This window comes from Pelmatolapia mariae, linkage group LG15 (assembly GCF_036321145.2).
Source record: "Pelmatolapia mariae isolate MD_Pm_ZW linkage group LG15, Pm_UMD_F_2, whole genome shotgun sequence".
NCBI classification, from domain to species: domain Eukaryota; kingdom Metazoa; phylum Chordata; class Actinopteri; order Cichliformes; family Cichlidae; genus Pelmatolapia; species Pelmatolapia mariae.
The window spans coordinates 16,396,588-16,417,839 of NC_086240.1; the positions used below are offsets into that span (position 1 = coordinate 16,396,588).

The following is a 21,252-nucleotide window of genomic DNA, read 5'->3' on the forward strand; positions in this document are numbered from 1 at the left end:
CAGGTACAAGTGTATCTAACAAGGTGGCTGCTCAATGTATATTTTCTGAACTTCTGAAAAATCTTGTCCTGACAAATACCCAAATATAATCATATAAAAAATAAAACTAACACTGAAAACAAAAACTAAAAATTCTCAAACATTAAAAGCTAAACTCAAACCACCAAACCTGGAATCTGAACTGAAATGAAAACTCAGAACTACAGAAAAGATAAAAAGAAAACCTTCTCTTTGATATAAAAGCCAGACAAAATATGTGACTTGTTCACATGTGTTTTATTTTATTAACAATTCATGAGCACAAAATTGTGCCTATGAATTTGCAAATGAACTGCAAAGAATCAATACAGTATTTGTTGGAATCACACTAACTGATAACAGCTCTTATCAATACTGATAGAAAAACAAAAAAAAAATAAAACCAGACACTCGGCAGTACTTAGCAGCATTACTGTTTGTAACGACAACCAGCTACAGTGGTTTGTTATCACAGCGTAAAATCATAAAATGAGACACAAAATAAAATACTGACAATGGAAGTACCTCCAAGCTGTGCAGATTACAGCAGATCTCTCTCCTGCACTTCTGAGTGGAAGACGGTGCCCTGCAAAAAGCACTGATGCTTCTCTTCTGTTTGGTACCTAAAGAGTTTCTGATCTGCTGCTTCATTAGGGAGTCAATTAAAAACCAACACATAAAGACTCTCCCACATACAAACTGTAACAGTAAAACACTTGATCCTTTGGTCTAGAAAATATGTATGTACAATTATAAATAACTATTAAGCATAGAATAGAAATGGTTCTATTTTGTTGATAAATGACTTTGCATAAAACTGAGATCAACAGAGAAACAAAAATCACCAACAGACACACACACACCGACAACAAAATCAAAGATTAAAATTGAGTCCATCCCTGTAACGATCACCTCCTCTACAAACGAGGAAAATGTGCAAGTCAAATTCCAGTGACAGTTTACCAACCGTCCTTGGTTCGTTTTTCACTCTCCAGTCTTCTGTTTACCTCCTTCGACTCATGGTGCTGGGACACAGTGACCTCTAACACAGCCAGGACGTGGGCACCCACTGGGGCTCAGTGTCCAGTTTATCTATCAGCCTGCGCAGCTCGTGGAAAGCCTGGTCTGGATCCATGTTCAAGATGGTCGCATCAAAGTAGTGGCCGAAATTTTGCTCCATCTCGCGGGCCTTTTCAATGACCTCCTTCAGCATCTCCGGCTGTGCACAGGACATGGACATCAGTTCAAGAAACTGCAGTAGTGACTCTTATTATTACGTGTTTTCATTCTCAATAGCAGTCTTCATGAACAGAGATAATGTTTATTTACTGATTTTTATATCTAAATTTGGATCCAATACATTTAAACAACAGTGTACACACATAAAAACGTGCCTGGGACTTTTCCCCACATATTAACTGCGATCTATAAGAATGTGTCATGTGTACTTCACACCATGTGTACACACATTTTCTTTTTTAAGAGTAAGTCTGTTATGAAGTTCAAGTCAAAAATAGTGTGATAAAATGTAAAATAATTTTAAAAAAGGCATTTTTTATTATGGAATCACCTTTTGTTCTTCATAAAAGAATAAAACTGATTTGATTTCTCTTCAGGTGATGCTATAAATTCTTTTCTCTCTATAAGTTAACACATAAATGAAAAGGATGAGATCTTGTTTTTGTTTTTTGATCCATTTTTTATTTTTATTTTTATATCATCATCTTGGCCGGCACTACTTCAAAGACCGGTGCTGTGCTGACAGACTTTTGAAAAGCCGTTGATGTCATGATGTCATTTTATTTAGTAAAGTGAGTAAAATTTATTTATTAATTAAGCGCTTTTCACAGACAAACAGTCACAAAGCGTTTGTGTGAGCTTGGTTGTTTCTAAGACCATTAAACCAAACACCTTTCCTTCTCTCTACTTCTTTAGTCACAATTTTGTCTAAGAGTTTATGGTCTAAAGAGTCTTTTTTCACAAGCAAAATTACCCAGATTAATTCATGACTAAAGCTGGGATTGGGAATTGAGCTAACAGTGTATGCAATTTATAAACAGGACTATGTACTGCTCTCCATGACTGATGAAACAATGTCCATTTCTGCCTTTGTGTTTACACACAATTTCACTTTTGTTTGGTTTGTGTGCATCTTACCTCTAGTTTTACTATCTCATGGCGATTCTGTGAGTTAGAGACCAGTTTTTATGCAATATATGTGAGTAAATAATGGTCGTTCCCTGCTCTGCCTGAACGGTTTTCTTTTCTGAGCTGGTCAGCGTTTACCTTTGGTGTTTTCCCCTCTGTGGCCAGCAGGGTGCGTAGTCGCTCCTGAGAAGGAGGAGCTATGAAGATCACATATGGCTTAAGGTTGGAGGATCTCAGGACTCGCAGTGACTGACAGAAGAAAAAAATCAAGGCACAAAGAAACAAAATGAATGGAAAGAGCAACACAAGGAAAAAAAAACAGATTAAATATGGTGTCTTCAAATGTGTTATTTCAGCTTTGATCAGGCTTAGACAGGATTAAGACTTATGTTGAGGAAATGGAAAGGGGTCATTATGTTCTGGCAGGGCCACAGTGGTTAAGATCACAGATGAGGGAGGATCCAACGGGCTTTGTAATTAACATGTTAGTGTCTGGACAGTAACGAGGTCTCTTACCCTTGTGTGCAGGCAGAGCAGACAGATGCGTCCAGAGTTGATGACGTGTCGGACGGAGTCTGTGCTGGTGCCGTACAAGTTCTTCTCGTACTCCCCCGATTCGATGAACTTTCCCGTCGCCAAGTCGGCTTCAAAGGCAGAACGAGTTACAAAATGGTACTCGCGCCCATTCCGCTCATGTATCCTCGGGCTCCTGGTTGTATCTGAGCCGTCAAGAAGGACAGATATAACTGTTTTACATTTTCTGAGCTTTAAGTTGTCTATATATATATATATATATATATATATATATATATATATATATATATATATATATATATATATATATATATATATATATATATATATATATATATATATTTTTTTTTTTTTTTTTTTTTTTAATTTATCTGTGTGACAAACAGTTGTGCATTATGTGATAAGTTAAATGGTTTCACTTCTTTACTGAACACCAGAAACACGTTCCGCTCATCATCTGAGGTCTGTGATTAACATTTCACGTCGCCTCGCTCTGGGCTCTGTTGCTTTGACCAAGCGGAGACTTACGTGGAACAGCGACGGCAAACTTCTCGGGTTCGATGGAAAGAAGCCTCCGGCGCAGCTCATCGTGACCGCTGTTTGTTGGGCCGATCAGAGCTATGGGGCGTTTGCGGTTGGCAGGCTGGTGATAGAGCGACATCTCCTCATAGGTCAGGATGTCATCGTAGTCTGAGGAGACGGTGTGGGAGGGGTTATTGAAACATTCCTAACCTAAATACCAAATTACTTTTAGCTCTTGGGCTGACCTGTGACCTCTTTGTGGAGGATAGAAAGATGCATGGGATTAAGAGATCAATACATTTAAAGTGTTTGAGTAAAGTTTTTTTTTCCACAGTGCTTCATATCTGACCCTCATGGCTCAGAGTCTGCCACTTTTAGCCGTGGATCAGGTTCATTAGAACAGTATGTGTGCCACTTAGTGAATATTTGTGTTTCTATGTGTGAGCCAATCACAGCACAGGTTCCTCCAAGCCATTTAGGCACCTGCTGGTCGCCTGTTCGTGCTCCCTCTGATCCTGTCTGTGAGGGTAGGACTAATCTGACCGGAGACACACCAAGTCTGATCAAGCTGAAGTGAGAAAGACGAGACGTGTCAGCTCTGGTGTGGAAGTGGTCTTTCACGTGTGATAAAGACAGAGCGACACTGGGTTAAGACTGTAACCAGAGCCCACTTTTAAATGGGATTATTACTCAAACCACTGAAGAGCGACACAAGAGAAGAAAGCCTTACCTGTACTTTTGCTGGACTGTGACGTGATCTTCTTCCTCTGTTTCTTACTCTTCTTTGGGTACCAATTCTTCCCTGTTATTACAAAGAAATTTGCTTTAAAAGGCAAATTATCACAAGACTGTTAAAACACGCTGAGCACGTCAACTTCTTCTTACCTTGCTGCTCTCGACTTTTGTCTGTTAGAGTTTTCTTTAAGGTCTCTCTCTGTTGCTGGAAGCTCTTACCTAAAAAAAAAAAAAGACAGAACGTGCAGACAGTTATTAGTAATTTATATAAATACAGACATTACTGTATTGTACTTTAAAACCCTTTAAAAAAATGTATATTATACTGGAACATTATTTGTGCCTAGACTGGACGATTACTAAGTGGCCAGAAACCACCAATATTACAAATCCTAAACTTTTGCAAGCCTACTATTGTTTTTCTTTCTCTACCTAAAGAGGGGGAGACAAAAATATGGCCCACTTTCCATTTCCAGTGCTTAACCCTCTCTTTTGTCCCACCACAACAAGGCCTAGGTCAGAAAGTAATCACAAATAATTCTCAGGTGTTTGCTTTAATCTGCTTGACGTGCCAGATGGATGCTGATTCCTGCCAGGGTAGTAGTGCCAGATTAGCCATTAGTCACTTTCAAGTACTCTTCTGAGACTGGGTTTCCAGTTACTAGAAGGGGTCGAGCACATTACTGGCTTATCATTATTTTATAAGAAGCTCTCCTATGTAGCCCATGCATTAATTATTAAAGATTTCATTTCATGTATCATCTCTCAGAAATCTGCCATTTTGGAATTAATAAGCTCTTGCAAAAAAGAAAAAAGAAGAAGAAGTTGTTACTACGATGTGAATTAATTATGTGTGTACGCTACCGGCAGTGTCACAGTTATTCTTTCTGCCAATTTTAAGCGTGTAACCCCACAAATAGTATTCGCTTTGCATATATTCATATACGGGCTCCGGTTTTTTGTGTTGCTTTTCCATTATAGATGATACTCAGTACATCTAGTAATGATTAATAATCAACAAATCTACCCAAGTTATATAATTTCATATCTTAATGTACACATTTCCACGTAGCATTTTGTTTGTGCTTACTGACCGACCGTTTAACCCGACCACAAAAATAAATACAATTCAATTAAGTTTTATTTATATAGTGCCAAAGTACAACAACAACAAAGCTTCAGTGTGCTTTATACTGTAAGGCAAAGACCCTACAGTATTCTGGAGAAAACCCCAACAATTAAACGTTCTCTATGAGTAAGCACTTTGCGATGGTGGAAAGAAAAAACCCCCTCTTAACAGGAAGAAACCCCCAACAGGACCAGGCTCAGGGAGGGGCAGCCATTGCAAAAGGTATTAAAAAACAGCATGTATATTTTAAAATATAATACGATGTGTTTTTTTAAATATAGTTATATGTCTTTTATGTCTTTTATTACTCCATGCTGTGTGTATGACATCACAACTATAGGTATTTGTAAATATTATGCAGCATTATGTCTTTGCAGTTATTATCTGTCCTTGTTAAGCAATAAACTTCATAATGACATTCAGCTCTGGTCTGACTTCTACCTGGAATGAGTCCAGCCAGGGGCTGGTTTTCCTCATCTCCATCCCTGTAGGCTTGCCACCAGTTGGGGTCATCCTGGCTGATGACATGGAGTATATCTCCCTTCTGGAAGGACAGGCCCAGCTCTCGACACGGCACGAAGGGGTCATCAGACGGGTCGTAGTCAAAGTATGCTCGTACGTGCATCTGAGGACAGGGTTTTACATTGTGAAGGACTCTTGCACGCATGCAGACAGCCCATCTCACGCACACACGGCCATATACCGTAAGATACTTACCACAGTCTGTCTGTGCGGGGCAGGTTTAATCTGAGAGCTGGGGATGAGGAGGAAGGTCAGAGCGCCATGCATTTGTTGCTGTGGAAAACATGAATTGCAAAAAATTGAACACGACAGGAATATGAAGAAACATTATTCATTTACTTGTAATTTAGGAGATGGATTTTATATTCTGAGAGCGCACTTAGTTCAAACAACTATTATTTGCATATCTTTTTTAAATGACAGCTTGAAATTCAATTTGCCTAAACAACATTTTTTTAGCAGTAACATTATTTTATCTATTAATAAGAATTATATGTTAAAACTCTTTAAAAAAATGATTCTTTTTTGATAATAAAAATATTTCTAAAAATTATATTCTCTGTGAGTGAAACCTACTGCAACCAGCATCTCAAGTAAGATACCTGTTTTATATATATATCCCGATGCCCTTTGTGACATTAAAGTTACAAACAAAGTGTCCAGGTAGCAGCAATCTGAATGTTCATTACAACATGGCCAGGTTTCCATGTACCTGTGAAAAAGTATTTGTCCCCTTCTTGATTTCTTAGGGTTTTTTTTTTTGCATATTTGTCACACTTACATGTTTCAGATCATCAAACAAATTTTAACCCTTTAAAACCTGAATCATGAGAGACCTGTCAGAAATCTTTAATTTTTTGATAATGGAGTGTTTGTTGAACCTTTAGACAAAATATATAAAAATATATCAAATTTTAATCTGCATATATGAGTTTTAATTTGAAGAACATTTGCTACATAAATAATATTTTCGCAATTTAGTCATTAAAAGTGTGTCATGCAATTTCTATCATCTTTTGGGGGTAAAAAAAAAAGTCACACTGATGATGTAGAAGTCTCAAAAACTCACAAAAACACATGTATCAAATATGATCCGCTTGGCTTTAAAGGGTTAATAGTAGTCAAAGATAACCTGAAGAAATACAAACTGCAGTTTTTAAATGATTTTTTAATTTATTAAGGGAAATAAAATCTCCCCACTTAATAACTGGTTGCAGCACCCTTGGCAGCAAGAACTGTAATCAATAGCTGGCAATAAGTCACATTGCCGTGAAGGAATTTCTGCCTTTTCTTCTTTGCAGAATTATTTTAATTCAGCCACACTTAGTAATCCTTACTTGGATTAACTTTTATCCATCTTTGATCTTAAAATCTGTTTGATGAGCTGACGTTTAAGATTAATTTAACATTTATGGGGGACAAATATTCAAAAAAAAGAAATCAGAAATGGGACAAATAGTTTTTCATGTCACCGTATTGAAATACTTTGTGCCATTATTAAAACAAAACAAAACAAAACAAACTGCTGTGAAAAATAAAAGAGCACTTAAAATTACCAGCAAGTCGTGGACTTCATTGACGTGTTTCCCACGAATAGAAATCCCGTTGATCTCCAGGATCTCATCTCCTTCACTGAGGAGGCCACTTCGCTCTGCTGCTCCGCCCTTTACAACACGGCTCACCACCACACTGTCCATGTCATTACGTACTGTTGCACCCTGATGACCACGCACAGACAAACACATACAAAGTTTGTACAGATGGCATAACAAGAAAAAGACCTTACACTGAGCAAAGACAGAAGTCTGAAGACACAAGGAGAGAAACGGGTGTGAATACAAAGAAATGCGACCACCACTGTCATTTCCAATTCTTTCCCATTGGATATGTGACACTCAGGCTAACAGGCACTCATTCTCCTCCACAGTTTGAATGCAACAACCCTTCTAATTCCATCCTCATTTCACGGGAAACCAGAGTCAAAGAGAACCATATGTGGGAGCTAGGGCAGGTAGTTAATGATGACTATGTACTGGTGCATGAAGACATGGCTTAAGTAATTTCTGCTAACTATTCTCCCTCAGAGGCCAAAGGATGTTATAGTCCAACTCTACATTTAATATTAAAAGGATTAGTATACCTTGCTTGCATTCCTAACATGATGAGCCACCTTTGGGAGTGGTATTGTAGGCTCAACTGAAAACTACTGTCTGGTATCTGTTCTCTTCTCTACTGATGAAGTAGGGTCAGGTTGACAGAGAAGCTGATGTACACTACTGAAAGTAAGCAGTTTACAATCCATGGTGAAATCGCAGATGCACACGTGCAACTGGTCAAAATGAGACTTTCAGACAGTGAACTCAAAGTAAGAAGCAGTGCAGAGACATATGAGGAGATAATCTTGAAGGAACACTAGCAAAAATGAAATCAGGTGAGGCATTTTATGACTTTATGTTAATTTTTATGGGTTGAGTTGCAATAAATTATGATTGACTATCCTTGTTACCATGTTTCTCATTCTTTCTTTGCAGATACAAACAAAAAAAATAGATGACATCTCACCAGTGGAGTGTCTCTGGCCTTCTCCAGCCGCACTAATTTAACCGTCTCTCCGAGGTACTGGGTCACACTTTCCTCTGCCATTTCCTGCACTGCCACGCTGTCATGGGCCTGCATCAGTGCCTGCAATGCAAACACACATATATTGTAGAGAAAGAGTATGATCATGCAGAAATATACAAACATGTAATGAACAAAAATAAAGTGTGAAAGGAATAAATGAGGATTTGAGAAGAAACGAAGGATGCTGCGTTCTATAGCAGTTGACATGGGAAATAAAATGATCATAAATCTTATATGGTTTTAATCAAATTCTTCACGGCTGTGATTTTTAATGTAAAATGATGAAAGACGAAGTGATACCAAACAAGTTTCCAGACCCCTTTGACATGCACCTGCAAGCAGAAGCATCCCTCCACCCAATCTTTTTTAACAAGACCAGTCAGCAAACCCACCTCTAAGCCAGAAATAATACAGATATTGCTCCTTCACTTCATTTAATGTGACAAGCGCTCTGTACCCCACGATTAATAACCGTCGGTCCAAATTAGTTTCTCTATCCTGCAGCAGAGGGGACCTGAGAGAGCAGAGGCCGGGCTAAGCTTTGGCATACACGCAATCCGTCTTACTCTCCCCTGCATTTAGGAGTCAAAATGCACGGCCATCAATCATCAAACACCTTTGGCTGGACTGCTCCCGAGGAAACGGTGTCCCAGAAAACAATGAGAGGGAGACAAGGGGACTTGAGGGGGCCCTGCTCCTCTCTCACATGTCTCTATTAGTTTTTCACATGAAGCTGTTTACCTGTACTACAGGGTGACTCATGTGAGCCTCTGCTCCCTGCAGAGAAACCAGCATAATCTGTTCCAATTTCTGTGCCACAAGGCAGGCTCACATCTCATCACTCTGCCCCCGCCGGCTACACGGTTCCAACTCAGTGGAGGGGTTAACCGGCATCGGGGGTGGGAGATTGCGATGCTTCACACGGTCATCTGGGTCAAACATCAGACCCCGTGGCGCTCCCCTGTCAAGACCCTCAACCATAAAAATCATAGCCAAGTCATGCACCTGGGGTCTTTTCTCACCTTAGTGCCTCGCTAATAGACGATGACAGCCTGATAATATGACTTCATTTTTTCCTACAGAGGAGTCACTGAAGTCTAAACTGACAAAGGCAGAGTGTCATGCAGCATCAAATAAATGCAGTTTCTTTTGTTCTTTTCATGTTGACACCCCAATTTTTTTAAAACAAAACTCCCAATGTAATGCTGCAGGGGTTACCCAAAATGAAGTGTGTAATGCTTTTTTATTTTTGTTTTTCTTTTAAAACAGAGCTGTGCGAGTGGCCTTTGTCTACTGCAATGCTAATGTTTCTGTAAAGACGCAAAAAGCAGCACACGAGAGAGGAGCATCTTAATTGTCCAGTTGGTCAGCTAGGCCAGCAGCAGCCTTTGGCAGTGTACTGTAAGGTCACTACTAAACGGGTTAGGGACAAGTCGGACCTCGTTATGTTGAACTGTAGCCATGTCACAAACAGTGGACAAAAAAAGCTCTTTAAGCAGTCTCACAAGAAGGTTGCTCAAAATTACATATGCGTAATTTAAGGACAGATACAGCATTTCACCAATTTACAAATTACATATACCTGAAACTTATATTGCCACATTTAAGTTTAAATTTTAAGTGTCCCTTCATAACAAGTAGGCATGGGCCAGAATGGTCCTTTTTTTTTTCTTTTTTTTTTTAAACAAATTCAATTTGTCTGACATCATTAGTGCTAATTTCAGTGAGACAACTCCAGTTTAAAATGATTTATTACAGTGGCAAAACATAGTTAGAGGCTGGCATCTAATTTCTGAGCTCATCACTCCCTGCAAATATGATTGATGAGTAAATACCCCGCTGGAAACTACATATGGATACTGGGGTGGTGGATGGCTCAAAACAGGTGGGAGTGGAGATGGGCAGGACTGACATGTCAAAGAAAGTGATGGTATATTCTGCAACTTGAACAGACCGGAGGAGGGAGTGTTTGGACACATGAGCATAAAGTGCTAAAGCTTGAGCTCAGTGTTTGTACTCCTTGCAGGAAAGCTCACCAAAACACTACTGCTTCAACAACACTACACACCTCTATTAAAACTTATGGTTGTGCTCAGTAAATATATGTAAAAAATAAACTAGCATAACAAGCCTAATTTTTCATAACCTATATAAAAAATTAATTTAATTAAAGCAGGTGGATGAACAACACACCAAATGGCTAATTTAAACTGTTTGAGGAACAAGTTGACCTTGAAAAAAACTGACCCACACACACCCACCCTGAATAACAGCTAAAAATAACAGTTTTAGAATTAATATGTCATAGCGGATTTAAGGTCTTTAATAACCATCCGCCTTGGCCAAGTGTCCTTGATCAAAACAGTAAATTCCACCCATTTCATAACCCTGTGGCTGTAATGATGGAGAGCCTGACCTCTATATCTTTCATTCAAGAGAAAGGGCCCTATTTCACTTTCTAATAAAGTACACATGACAGCAACAGAGATGTAAAACTGTCCAACTGTCTCTGAGCTGGTAGGCAGCTAAGTCTTATGGTTTATTGGCATATTCTATACTTCCACTAGGACCTCTGACGTCCTAGTGGAAGGTGCAAGAAAAACAATTAGCCTTTTGGAAAGAGTCCAGTAAAACATTAATTATATTTCCAGTTGTGCAATTATCAGAATATTAACTAAATAAATGAGTTGGCCCAAAAGGTTCTGCAGGCTTTCTTGGCCTCAATGGTGCTGCCTTATAATAAAATTGCGGGTAAGGAGAGGTCATGGCTGGGAGGCTGATCTCTGACCTGGAGATGAGGATTGGTGAGCAGAGCTCTGAGCTCTAAACCCTCCTTATGTTGGCTGGACTGGAGAATCTTCTGTACCTGAAGAGAAACAGAGACACACCACAGTAAAATAATTCTGTCAAGAGCTATAAACAGTGCATCAAGTCAGAACAAACTGTCAATGGCTAATTAAAAACTTTTAACACAATAGGGACAATCAACCTCTTAATCTTTTATAAGATGACTTTTAAGTCATCTAATAAGTCACAAGAATCCAAGTAAAGTTAGAAAGTTAAATCCCCCTTTATCAAATTAACAGATATCAAATGTAGACCTCAAGGATAATTATGTATCCTATTTACTAACTTTACAAGGTTAGTTCTTCTTTCACACTTTAACATCTGAAAGCAAACACTTGATAGTTCCATGGTCTTCTCCTTACTGTACAGCTAAGGGGTCTAACTTTTTATGCAAAGGAGTAGAACGCTATGATGAATAATATATAAGTAAAATGTGCATGAAAGGTTTCAGCTAATGACTTTATCACCATTGTCATGGACATTATTTTCTGAATCTGCCTTGTTGTATCATATTTTACAAATGTAGCTCTTTCACCTTGTGACCTTCACTTGTTTTGCTGTCTGGGTACCAAAACGTACATACTGTAAATATCTATATGAAGTTTAGATGCTAAACTGTTCCCATCCTAAACCCACGTACATCATAAAAACCATGCTAGTGGCACATTCTGGTAACAAGCCTGTGGCATGGAAGAAATGTTTTCCAAGAAAACTGCAAGACAAATAACATTTTTGAAGTGATCTATGTATAACACAAGAATTTCCAAACATTTGGGGGGAAAAAAAGTATATCTTTCAAAGTGCACACAAACATAGGTACCTCACACAGAGTTAATTTAGAACCGCTCATGTAACTCACAGCAGGAGTTCAAATTCCATGCAGTATGCTCCACATACAGTCTTGTTAAATGCAAGTTTCATCCTGTGTTTATAATGTGCGAACTTTGTGTTTCACCAAATTTAACAAGCACTGGGGACTGGAAAATCCCCAATCTAAACGGCAGCATGTCAAAATTCTGGTCGATTTCCAGCCTGTCAAAAAATGTTCCAGTTTTCTTTCTTTCCTCTCTTTCTCTCTGTTCCATTTTAATCCTTTGGCTCTTGTGTTGTAATTTCATGAAACAATGCAGTGGCTATGGCTTTGGACTCTTCAATGAATAATCGCTAATTATTTTGGCCTTCTGTTTCTTCCCCTTCTTCTCTTGTTTGGAGCTTAGTTCATCCGTTACACTAATCAAAGCTCTCACTAACAAGGTGACGCACTTTCCCTTCCCCCCCCTTAGTGGTGCGGCGCCGCGGCCCACGCTGCTATAAGCTGCTGGAGTTTCTTTTTCTGGCCGCCCAGATCCTGGCCTCCTTCCCGCAGTGCGCTGCACTGCTCAGCCAGCATCAAGGGCTGCCGAGAGATTAGTTTACCCAGTGGTCAAAGTGAGTGTCACACAGAACAGCCACTTAGTTTAGACATGCTGCAGCTCAAACTTTAATGCACTGATAAGCGCTTCGGGAGCTGGCCCGGCGGATGAGTGCACACACTGATTTACTGTACACGGGAAGACAATGTGCTGTGTGCGTGAGGCAAAACAGATCATCACACCCAGCCTCTTTATCTTCAAACCACTCCTGTCATGACTGGAATAGCAATTCTGTTGCAGTGCTGCTTGCTGGCCTTTGAATGAACTCTACACAGCTCACAGTCAGTTTTGTTGACACAAGTTGTACTATTACACATCTAGCCATCAGCTAAACATCACACTGAACGAGTCTAAATGTCCTGAAAAGTCTCCATTACATTCTTTCATGTTACACCTATCACAAGTTGACACTAATCCTAATGAAGTGCCTATTGTGGGTGTAACTTGTCACAGATATACAGAGCTTCTATGTGTTTCATGGCAAACCACATCAGAATTTCAGTCTTTCTACAAGGTCTGTTCTGTGTGACAGGCTCTATTTTGAACACTGTGTGCAGAGGCTCAGTTCTGCCGGGACACAAATCAATTACTGCTGCTTTGCTTCAGCAGAGACCAGCTGGTGTTTTGTCAACAAGGAATTCAGGTGTGGCAGATTACCACCTACTCAAACCTAAAGATTGAATTGGTTTGTTGCTCTCTGTCACCTTCTGTACTGCAGCTCTGCAGGCACTGTAAACTGTTATTTAAATAGAAAACAGCAACTACCCGATGAAAGATATCAAAAATTAAAAAAAAAAAAAAATTAGTTAAAAAACTCATTATTTTTTATATTTACAAATAACCTGAAATATGAAAAAACAGTTCACACCTTCCTCCTTTATTTCCCTGTCATATCATCCACTTTTCAACCTAATTGTCATATTAACGTTCTTGAATCTCTTTTGTTGGCAGCTCACTCAATTTTTATGCGCAGCCTGGATCTCACATATCCCTCATTTTTGTTTTGACTCACCTTGTTAACCGCAAGACAATTTACATTTCATAATTATTCAGACTGGCATGGCTGTCTTTTGGGCAGCTTTGTTGAATTAATCATCACCTCGAGCAAAGATTTTTCACGCTTCACTGAGTTTGCTCAGTTGCTTTACCCACATATGCGCTTTGAAAGCAAATATAAACTGAAAGGGTCCAAGGAATTAGGAATTAGGAATTGCAGCCCGAGTGCCTTTTTGCCTTTATGCATAAAATGCAACCTCTGCAGAGGCCACCCTTGGACTAATGAGGTACAAAACTGGTTTTGTGAAGTGGTTCAAATAATTAAAGTGAGGGCTTCATTATTCTCAACCCAAGACTGCGGACAGCTTCATCTACAAATATATTAGTTATTGCCAATGTTTCAGCCGTAACAAACAACTAGAAAATGATCATTCCACATACCTCCAGGCAGAGGTCTTGAGCTTGTGATGTAAGGGGGGAGGTGGGACTGACTCTGCTCATCTGCTGAGACACAGCGCTGTATATTGAATAGGCAGTCCTGAAGTCTTCCTTGGTCAGGAGCTGCATTATCAGCTCCACATCCTGCTGGCTCTGAGCATCAGTCAAGCAGTGCTGCACCCACTTCAGAGTCTGCAGCAACTCCTCCATCTCTGAGAAAGAATCACAGACAGTGAGCAGGTGAACAATAGTACAGAGGCAATGCCGAGGAAAAGTCAGGACTTTAGCTTTTAGTCCTTTAAGTTTAAAATTTTCCTCACTGTTTGTCTTCTAGGTTTACTTTTCTGGCAGCATAGCTTCTTACTGCAATTAAATTCTAAGTCTTATACCTGTATATCAAAATTTTCCACTAGCACATTCTGTATTTGGCCCAGGGTAATCTCTAGCTATATCACAGATAGATCTACAACTTTAGTACTGTAGCACACAAGCTGTCTGTTGCTGTTAAAACATGTTATTTCTAAGTCATGTACAAAATATGTTGAAATTTAGACATTTTTAAATCATTTTCAGAGGCATAATTACTTTAATTTTAGTGGAACTAGAGCTGATTTTGCTCCACTGCTTTCAAAGGTAATAGCCACCTCTGCTGCAAAGCCACCATGCATACTGTACATAGTATGCTTCTGCTAAATGAATAGTTGTTTACTTTCAGTGCAATGAAAATATAAAAAGAAGGCAGAAAATTTTAAGATTAGCAGTGCAATCTTCAGGAGTCATGGCATAAGAAAACATTTGGGAGCAAAAATCAAAACAATAATTAGACATCTTGCTGTGGAGGTCCAGAAATTTGCTCCCAGGCCACTAGTTAACTATGAGTCTTTATTTTTAGTCAACCTTTGTTTCAGTTCAGTAGTTGCTGCAGTGTTTACACCGGAGATTTACTATGGAAGATAGTAAGAATACATTTTGTGGCATCCTTTTTTTTTTCACTTCGCATTTTCTTGGACAACGTTCATGAAATAGTTTACAGTCTAGAGTAATGTTTATTATTATTTACTACTGACTGAAATTAGATTTTATAACTGAACGTGCTAAGAAGTGGCTTGACACCAATATCATCTGAAGTATTTATATAGTAAAGAAATAATAGAAACTTTTAACTAATCCTACAGAATATTGTGTGTATTTTATTATACCACAGCAAAGCTCTTAGACAGGTCAAGGTACACAGGCACTGTCTGTGAAAAAAAAAAGATAAGACCCTGAAGACCCAGTAAAAGTTACTTCCCAGGAAAATCACACTGTTTCTGTCCAGCTGTGATAAAAAAAATTTTTTATTATCATCATTATTATTATTATTACTGTTGTTGTTGTTATTATAAATACATTAGAGTCTGGGCTGAAAAAAATTACTTTAACAATTTGTATTTTACCCACTAAAATAAGGCTCATACTACAAAAATCATGATCACTGAGTGCATTTAGCTATATACTGATGACTTTAAATGATCTTTAAACTGTATAGAAAATATAACAAAGACACTTTTTTCAACATAAACAAACAAAAAATATGTTGATCCATAGTGGTGCGTTCATATTATGCCATACACTCTTTTACTAACAACATTTTTTTCCTGGAATGCTGACTTTTGTGCTGGGTTCAGCTAATCACTCGCCCTATGGTAGCTGGGATAGGTACCCTGTGACCCTGAAAAGGATAAGTGGAAGAGAATGGATGGATAGGTTCAACTAATCAGTGGAAACTGGACATCGCTGACACCAAACCAACCATCTTTAGTAACATCTTTCAATTTACCCTTTCACTATTTAGTCACTAGTTTGACTCTTTCTGTTTTACCTAATTTTTTTCTTAAGTATGCATACATCCCATTCTTTCAAGCATGTCTTCCTCACTGCAATCTCTCACTTCACACCTGTTAACTCACCGACTACAGAATCCAGGGAACATGTGTCTTTGGTGGCCTTTTCCTTTCCCTCAAAGGTGGGATTGTCAATGCCCACTTTAGGGTTCTGCGACAGCTTCTTGAGCCTTAGGGAAGAGTTGAGGTCAATTTCATGCTTCAATCTGCTGTCCTCTTCCCTCCTTTTTCTCAGCTCCTCTTGGTAATGCTGGATCCTCTCCATGTGGGCACTGCACTGTGGAGATTTGACAAGGCTGCTTTCATCCCCTGGACAGTCCACGGCCCTCTCCCTGTGGCTCCTGATCAGGCCTGAGGCCTCTTGCACATAACCGTTCATATGGGATGTGATCATCCCTGCTGCAGCAGTGTACCGCTCAAAGCACTCCAGTGTTTCCTGAGATCTGCTGGAGTGTTAGGAGGGACTGATGCTGAGACTGCTCAACTCAGGGGCCATACTGAAGCAGTGGAAGATGTAGTCCTTTTCCCTTTTTCTGTAATTTGTCATCCTGGAATTCAAACAGAAAGTTTCAAAGGTTTAAAACACTTCCTCTAAGTGTTTACATGCTTAATTCTAAAATATCTTTGAGATCTTTGCTGCCAGCACATTTACTTTTTCTATAATTTTACAGACTGTAAATTAAAAAGAGTGTCACTTAATTTAGAAATAAATGTTTCAACGAAAATCTCGATTTGTTTCTTGTTGTTGTTGCTATATGCTCTTAGCATTTATTTGTTCACACTTAAAATAAAATACACCCATAGAAACATTTGCATGCCTTATTAATATAGTCTACGATCATGTAATATAAACTATGATTTAAACACACTATTTAATATTAATTTATCAATTAGACCTATTTTCAAACTAAATATGCAAAGATTTCCTACTAAGTTTCTCAAATCTTTTTCCTCTCACCTTAACTTTGCAGTACAGGGAATATCATATAGGACTGTTTTAGACTGCTACTACTAAGTAGCAGTTTCAGAAGTTGCCGTCTGAACCTGAATAACTCTGTCACGATGAATAGTTCATGAGTGCTTACTAAAAAACTTGCTCAGGCATGTAAACCTCATACTGAATCTGTGATGTTTCAGCAGCCTAGACTTGTCATGTTGAAGTTCTTTAACGTCTCAAATTACTCACATTGCAAAATTTCAGTCATGCTGAGACTTTGTGTCGCCTGTTGATCAGTGCCAGCACCGGCTCCTACGTCCTCTCATCAGTCTCACCACTAATCTAACTCCTAACAGGAAAGGCTTTTTAACCTTAGTCAATTAAAATCCCTTGAGTGCAGCTCCATCCAGCCATTTGCTTGTTTACACTTATCCCTAATTGCTCACCTGAAAAGCTTAATCAACTCTATTGTATGTATGGGTGCCCAATATTCTGTTACATATATGTACATGAAACTGCTACTTTATTTACTTTTAAGGACGTAACATGCATTCATCTGATTCTGGGAGTACAGCAGACATGAAGCTTTGGTCAATTCATGAGAAAAAACCCCAAAAAACTTTCAATAAGTGAGTAGTGAAAGTGTTTTATAACAGGACAGAAAAGACAAAACTATGTCTTGATTTCTTACATAATGTGTTTGTGTAAATACCATATTGTGGCATAGCTAATACAACCAGCTATGGCTTAAATACATTTCCGGATTGAAAGCTTGATTTTGAAAGCTTTCACCTGACCTTATTGCAAAGGCTTTGCAGTTAAGACAACCTTTACATGCAACAATAAAATAAGTATAAACAAAAACTGTTGCTGAATGCCACCTCTCTTTTGTAGTAAGTCATATACTCATGTCACCCATCACCACACGGCAATCTCCCCCCCCCCCCCCCCCCCCCTTTACCTACTTCTCAAAGCTAATTACGGCTGGCAGTCCATTGCCTTGTCTCTCAAACCCCTCCCTCACGGAAGCATTTAGCTGTGTTTAGAGTGGCGATGTACTGCTGACAAACAGCAAAGACTGCCAGCGTACCATCTGTTCCCAAGGGCTTAATTAAGCATGGGATCTCATCCTAGCTTGGTGGCCACAGCAGAAGTGGGAGGGATGCTGGGAGGGGACAGGATACCTGTGTGGAAGACTGAGCATGAATGGGCACCCACGCACACACACCCACTCACCCACCCACCTAAACATAAGCAAGTAAGACAATACAAACAAAAAAAACTGGTTCCAGTTAGATATTTGCTCAAGGGATTAAAGATTTCTGGGAAAATAAATACTGATGCCAAATTAGACAGTGATAAATGGCTCAAATCAGCTCACCTACCTACTAAAAGATTTAGGTGACAGTGGAACACCAAACAGATAAAACACTTACAAAATAACATCATGAAGGAGGACACCCCATGACCACACACAAATAAATAGGAAATGTTATCTTGAATCACCCTGAATTCCTAGTCTGTCAGACTATGGCTCCGCTAAACTTATCACCCCGAAATTAGCTTTGAGCAAGTCCTGGAATATTTGTCATGTATGTTGACAACAACTCCAGAGGTATTTACTTACTGAGAGCAGTTTAAAAGTCCTGAAAAATGTTTGTCAAGTGAACATGGTGCACATAATAATTTTGCAACAAAAGTGTTAAAGCCTGCTCCGAGGATAAGGTATTACAACTCACTGTAAAATGCGGATAGCACCCTACCTACACTGGCATGCTTTTTCTCGGCTAGTCTTCTCTTTATATGGCCTTACCAATGATTTCATAATAACTAGTAAACATGGGAAATGGGCTTGTACCATTCCAGCATAACAGTAGATACTGTGAAATGTCTAATAAAGGCAAATAAAGACACAAAAATGCTTCTTAGTTAATTGGTAACTTTAAAATTTGCACAGTGAATGCTCTTAAAGCACTTGTAATTACTTTCTACTCCCAATGAGACACCAACTGTCTTGTTAGTAACAAAGGTAGAAATAAAACAAAATAAATGAGTTTCAGTTCATAGTATCCATAATTCACTGAAAATATGAATATGATAAATATGACATGATAGCTGGAACAGGCAAATTGTAAGGAGTTACAGTGTCTAAATATTACTTATTGGGTTGAAACATTAATTTGTAGTTTGGTACAACTTTTAAAAAGTAGCAGCACATTTCTACAAAGCAGTACCACATCCGCTTAGAATAAGCAGCGGTCCTAATTTAAAAGTGTAAAGTTGGATTTTTAATCAGTGTTAAGCGCTAACGTAACAATAGCAAGGAACTTAGCTTAGTAGCATGGTACCGCTAACTGCGTAGCTTAACGGTAACTGTCCCGCAACAAACTCAGTGTACTTACCGCTTTAAAAAGAGCGAAGTGGATGAGATTTTCGTATTATTTTACTGTCCGTCGCTCAGAAAACGTGTGATTTGTTCACACAAGTACGAGCAGGATAAGCAAGACGTGTCTCCCGGTCTTCACAGAACCACGTTCAGCCGCTGCTGTGAGTTTTGTCCGGGCACAGTCGGGAACACTTGTGGCCATTGCTGTGGAACTGCGCCTGTTGTTTTGAGTCGTCTCCGTGGCAACACTTGCGCCCCACAGCGCCCCCTCCCTGTCAGGCACGCAATGACCCCCAATCTGACGAACTGCACCATGTACTTGAAGCCGATTAGTGACGCAGTGAGTAAGAGTGAAAATTTGCCCCATAAAATCCCTGTTAAAAGTCCTGGAATCAATAATAAGGTTAATTTTTGTTTTCTTTGCTGAAATGCTGTGTTTATATATACAACTATTCACTTGTGTGCAAATGTGCAGACTGCATGACAGAAAAGCAAGGTTCTAAATTACTGTTTCGTTTTGTTCTTACATTAAAGATAAGATCAATATCTATTAATCACATGATAGATCACAAAATGTCAACAGATAGGGAAAGAAATGCATTTATTTTTAATAATTCACACTATAAATGAAACAAAAAGTGAAACCCTTTAGAATATAAACAGAAATAAGACTGGATAGTTTCAGAAAACACTCATTTTGAGAAAATAGCCTTTAGAGCACTGTATTTTTAAATTCTTCCAAATTCTTATTGGAAACTCGCAAATAATGCTCCATTTCTTGCCCAATCTGATGCAAGGTTTTAACCTCAGCAGGCTTGACCACGTCTAAATGCCTAAATGTGGTTTCTTCCATGTGATTGAGTAATACGATATTTGCATAAACAAGAAACTGAACAGATGTAGCTAAAAAAAGTGACCAGCGAGTGTGAGTACATATGAAACATCATTCATAAAGCGCTAAAAATTAAAGGCCACTCAAAAAAGTGATCAGTTTCAGAATGACATTGTTATGATTCTTTGCAGACTAGCGTGTGAGCGTTACTTTAATGCCGCAGCCTGTAAAAGGCAAGTTAGTTCTAAGCGCTATATAATTTATTTTGTGACTACATTTCTTGAAAATGTGCTCTAAAAGTCTAAGCTAACTGTAAATTAACCTGTCTTTATTTTTAGTGAAGTAAAAGTGGCATAATTACCTCCAAAGTATAAAGTAGTATAAAACGGAATTAATGACAGCACATCCAAAAGATCACAAACTATCACAGTGAATTTTAAGGAAGCGTGTATAAAATTATGCACAACACAGAATTATTCCCAGGTGATGGACTGGGAGGCCATCATTTGAAGTTGAAACATAATATAAAGGTTTAAAAAGTAGTTGGGAATGGCTCTGTTTAAGACTTTCTTAAAATAATGTTGATATACATGTGCTGTTGATGAAAATAAGTCTTGGTCACAGACATAGTCCTGTAGGAATTTGCTGCAAATATTGCAATGCTATGGAAGCAGAACACCAGGATGTGTGTGACTGAAGGGGGAGGAAAATGCATCACACTTGGAGGACTGCCTTATTCTCCTCCTCCTAAGAATATTACTTTCTATAAGCTTTTTCCAAATGGCCCAAACAACAACTTAATATCTTCAGAGAGGCTTTGACTGATCATGAGCCCTTTCATTTGTCTTTTTTAATCTAAATGGCCTAATTTAGTTGAATGTATTTACAAAAACTAGACACTCATGTATATCTTCTAATGAATAAACACAGTCATTGCACTTGAGGGTATGAAGAAAGCGCCATTATTTCCTGCCGTCATCTTCACTCTTATCCTCTTACATTCAACACATTTTACGCACATCCACATTGATGACTTTAACTAAGTTCTTGTCACAGTACTATTATTCATTGCAAGCTAATTGGATCTACTGTCATTTTACCTTGCTGAGAAGAAGAGAAACTGTCTAATCTCAAGCTGCCTAAGAAATATCTCCACTGAAGCCAGGAGCTGCCTTTTCTAGCTGTACTTTCTATTTGGTTAATCCTTTCTGACACTTTTGTGCTTAACCTCTTTTCCTCGTTAGGCTCCCTTCTGCCAGTTCCCAATTCTTAAATACTTAGCTTCCCTAGA

General features: G+C 38.7%; 1 protein-coding gene across 1 annotated transcript; it reads right to left on the reverse strand.

Annotated features, from left to right (window-relative positions):
• Positions 1-257: 257 nt before the first annotated feature.
• On the reverse strand, positions 258-19,356 carry pals1b (protein associated with LIN7 1, MAGUK p55 family member b). The gene is made up of 14 exons (XM_063496264.1): positions 19,146-19,356; positions 15,873-16,354; positions 13,927-14,135; positions 11,019-11,096; positions 8,171-8,290; positions 7,165-7,326; positions 5,804-5,881; positions 5,528-5,711; positions 4,108-4,176; positions 3,953-4,024; positions 3,229-3,390; positions 2,683-2,885; positions 2,305-2,415; positions 258-1,237 (listed from the first exon to the last, which is right to left on the reverse strand). Exons 2-14 carry the CDS (start codon positions 16,198-16,200, stop codon positions 1,061-1,063), a joined length of 1,953 nt encoding a protein of 650 aa, XP_063352334.1. The 5' UTR covers positions 16,201-16,354; positions 19,146-19,356; the 3' UTR covers positions 258-1,060.
• Positions 19,357-21,252: the final 1,896 nt, after the last annotated feature.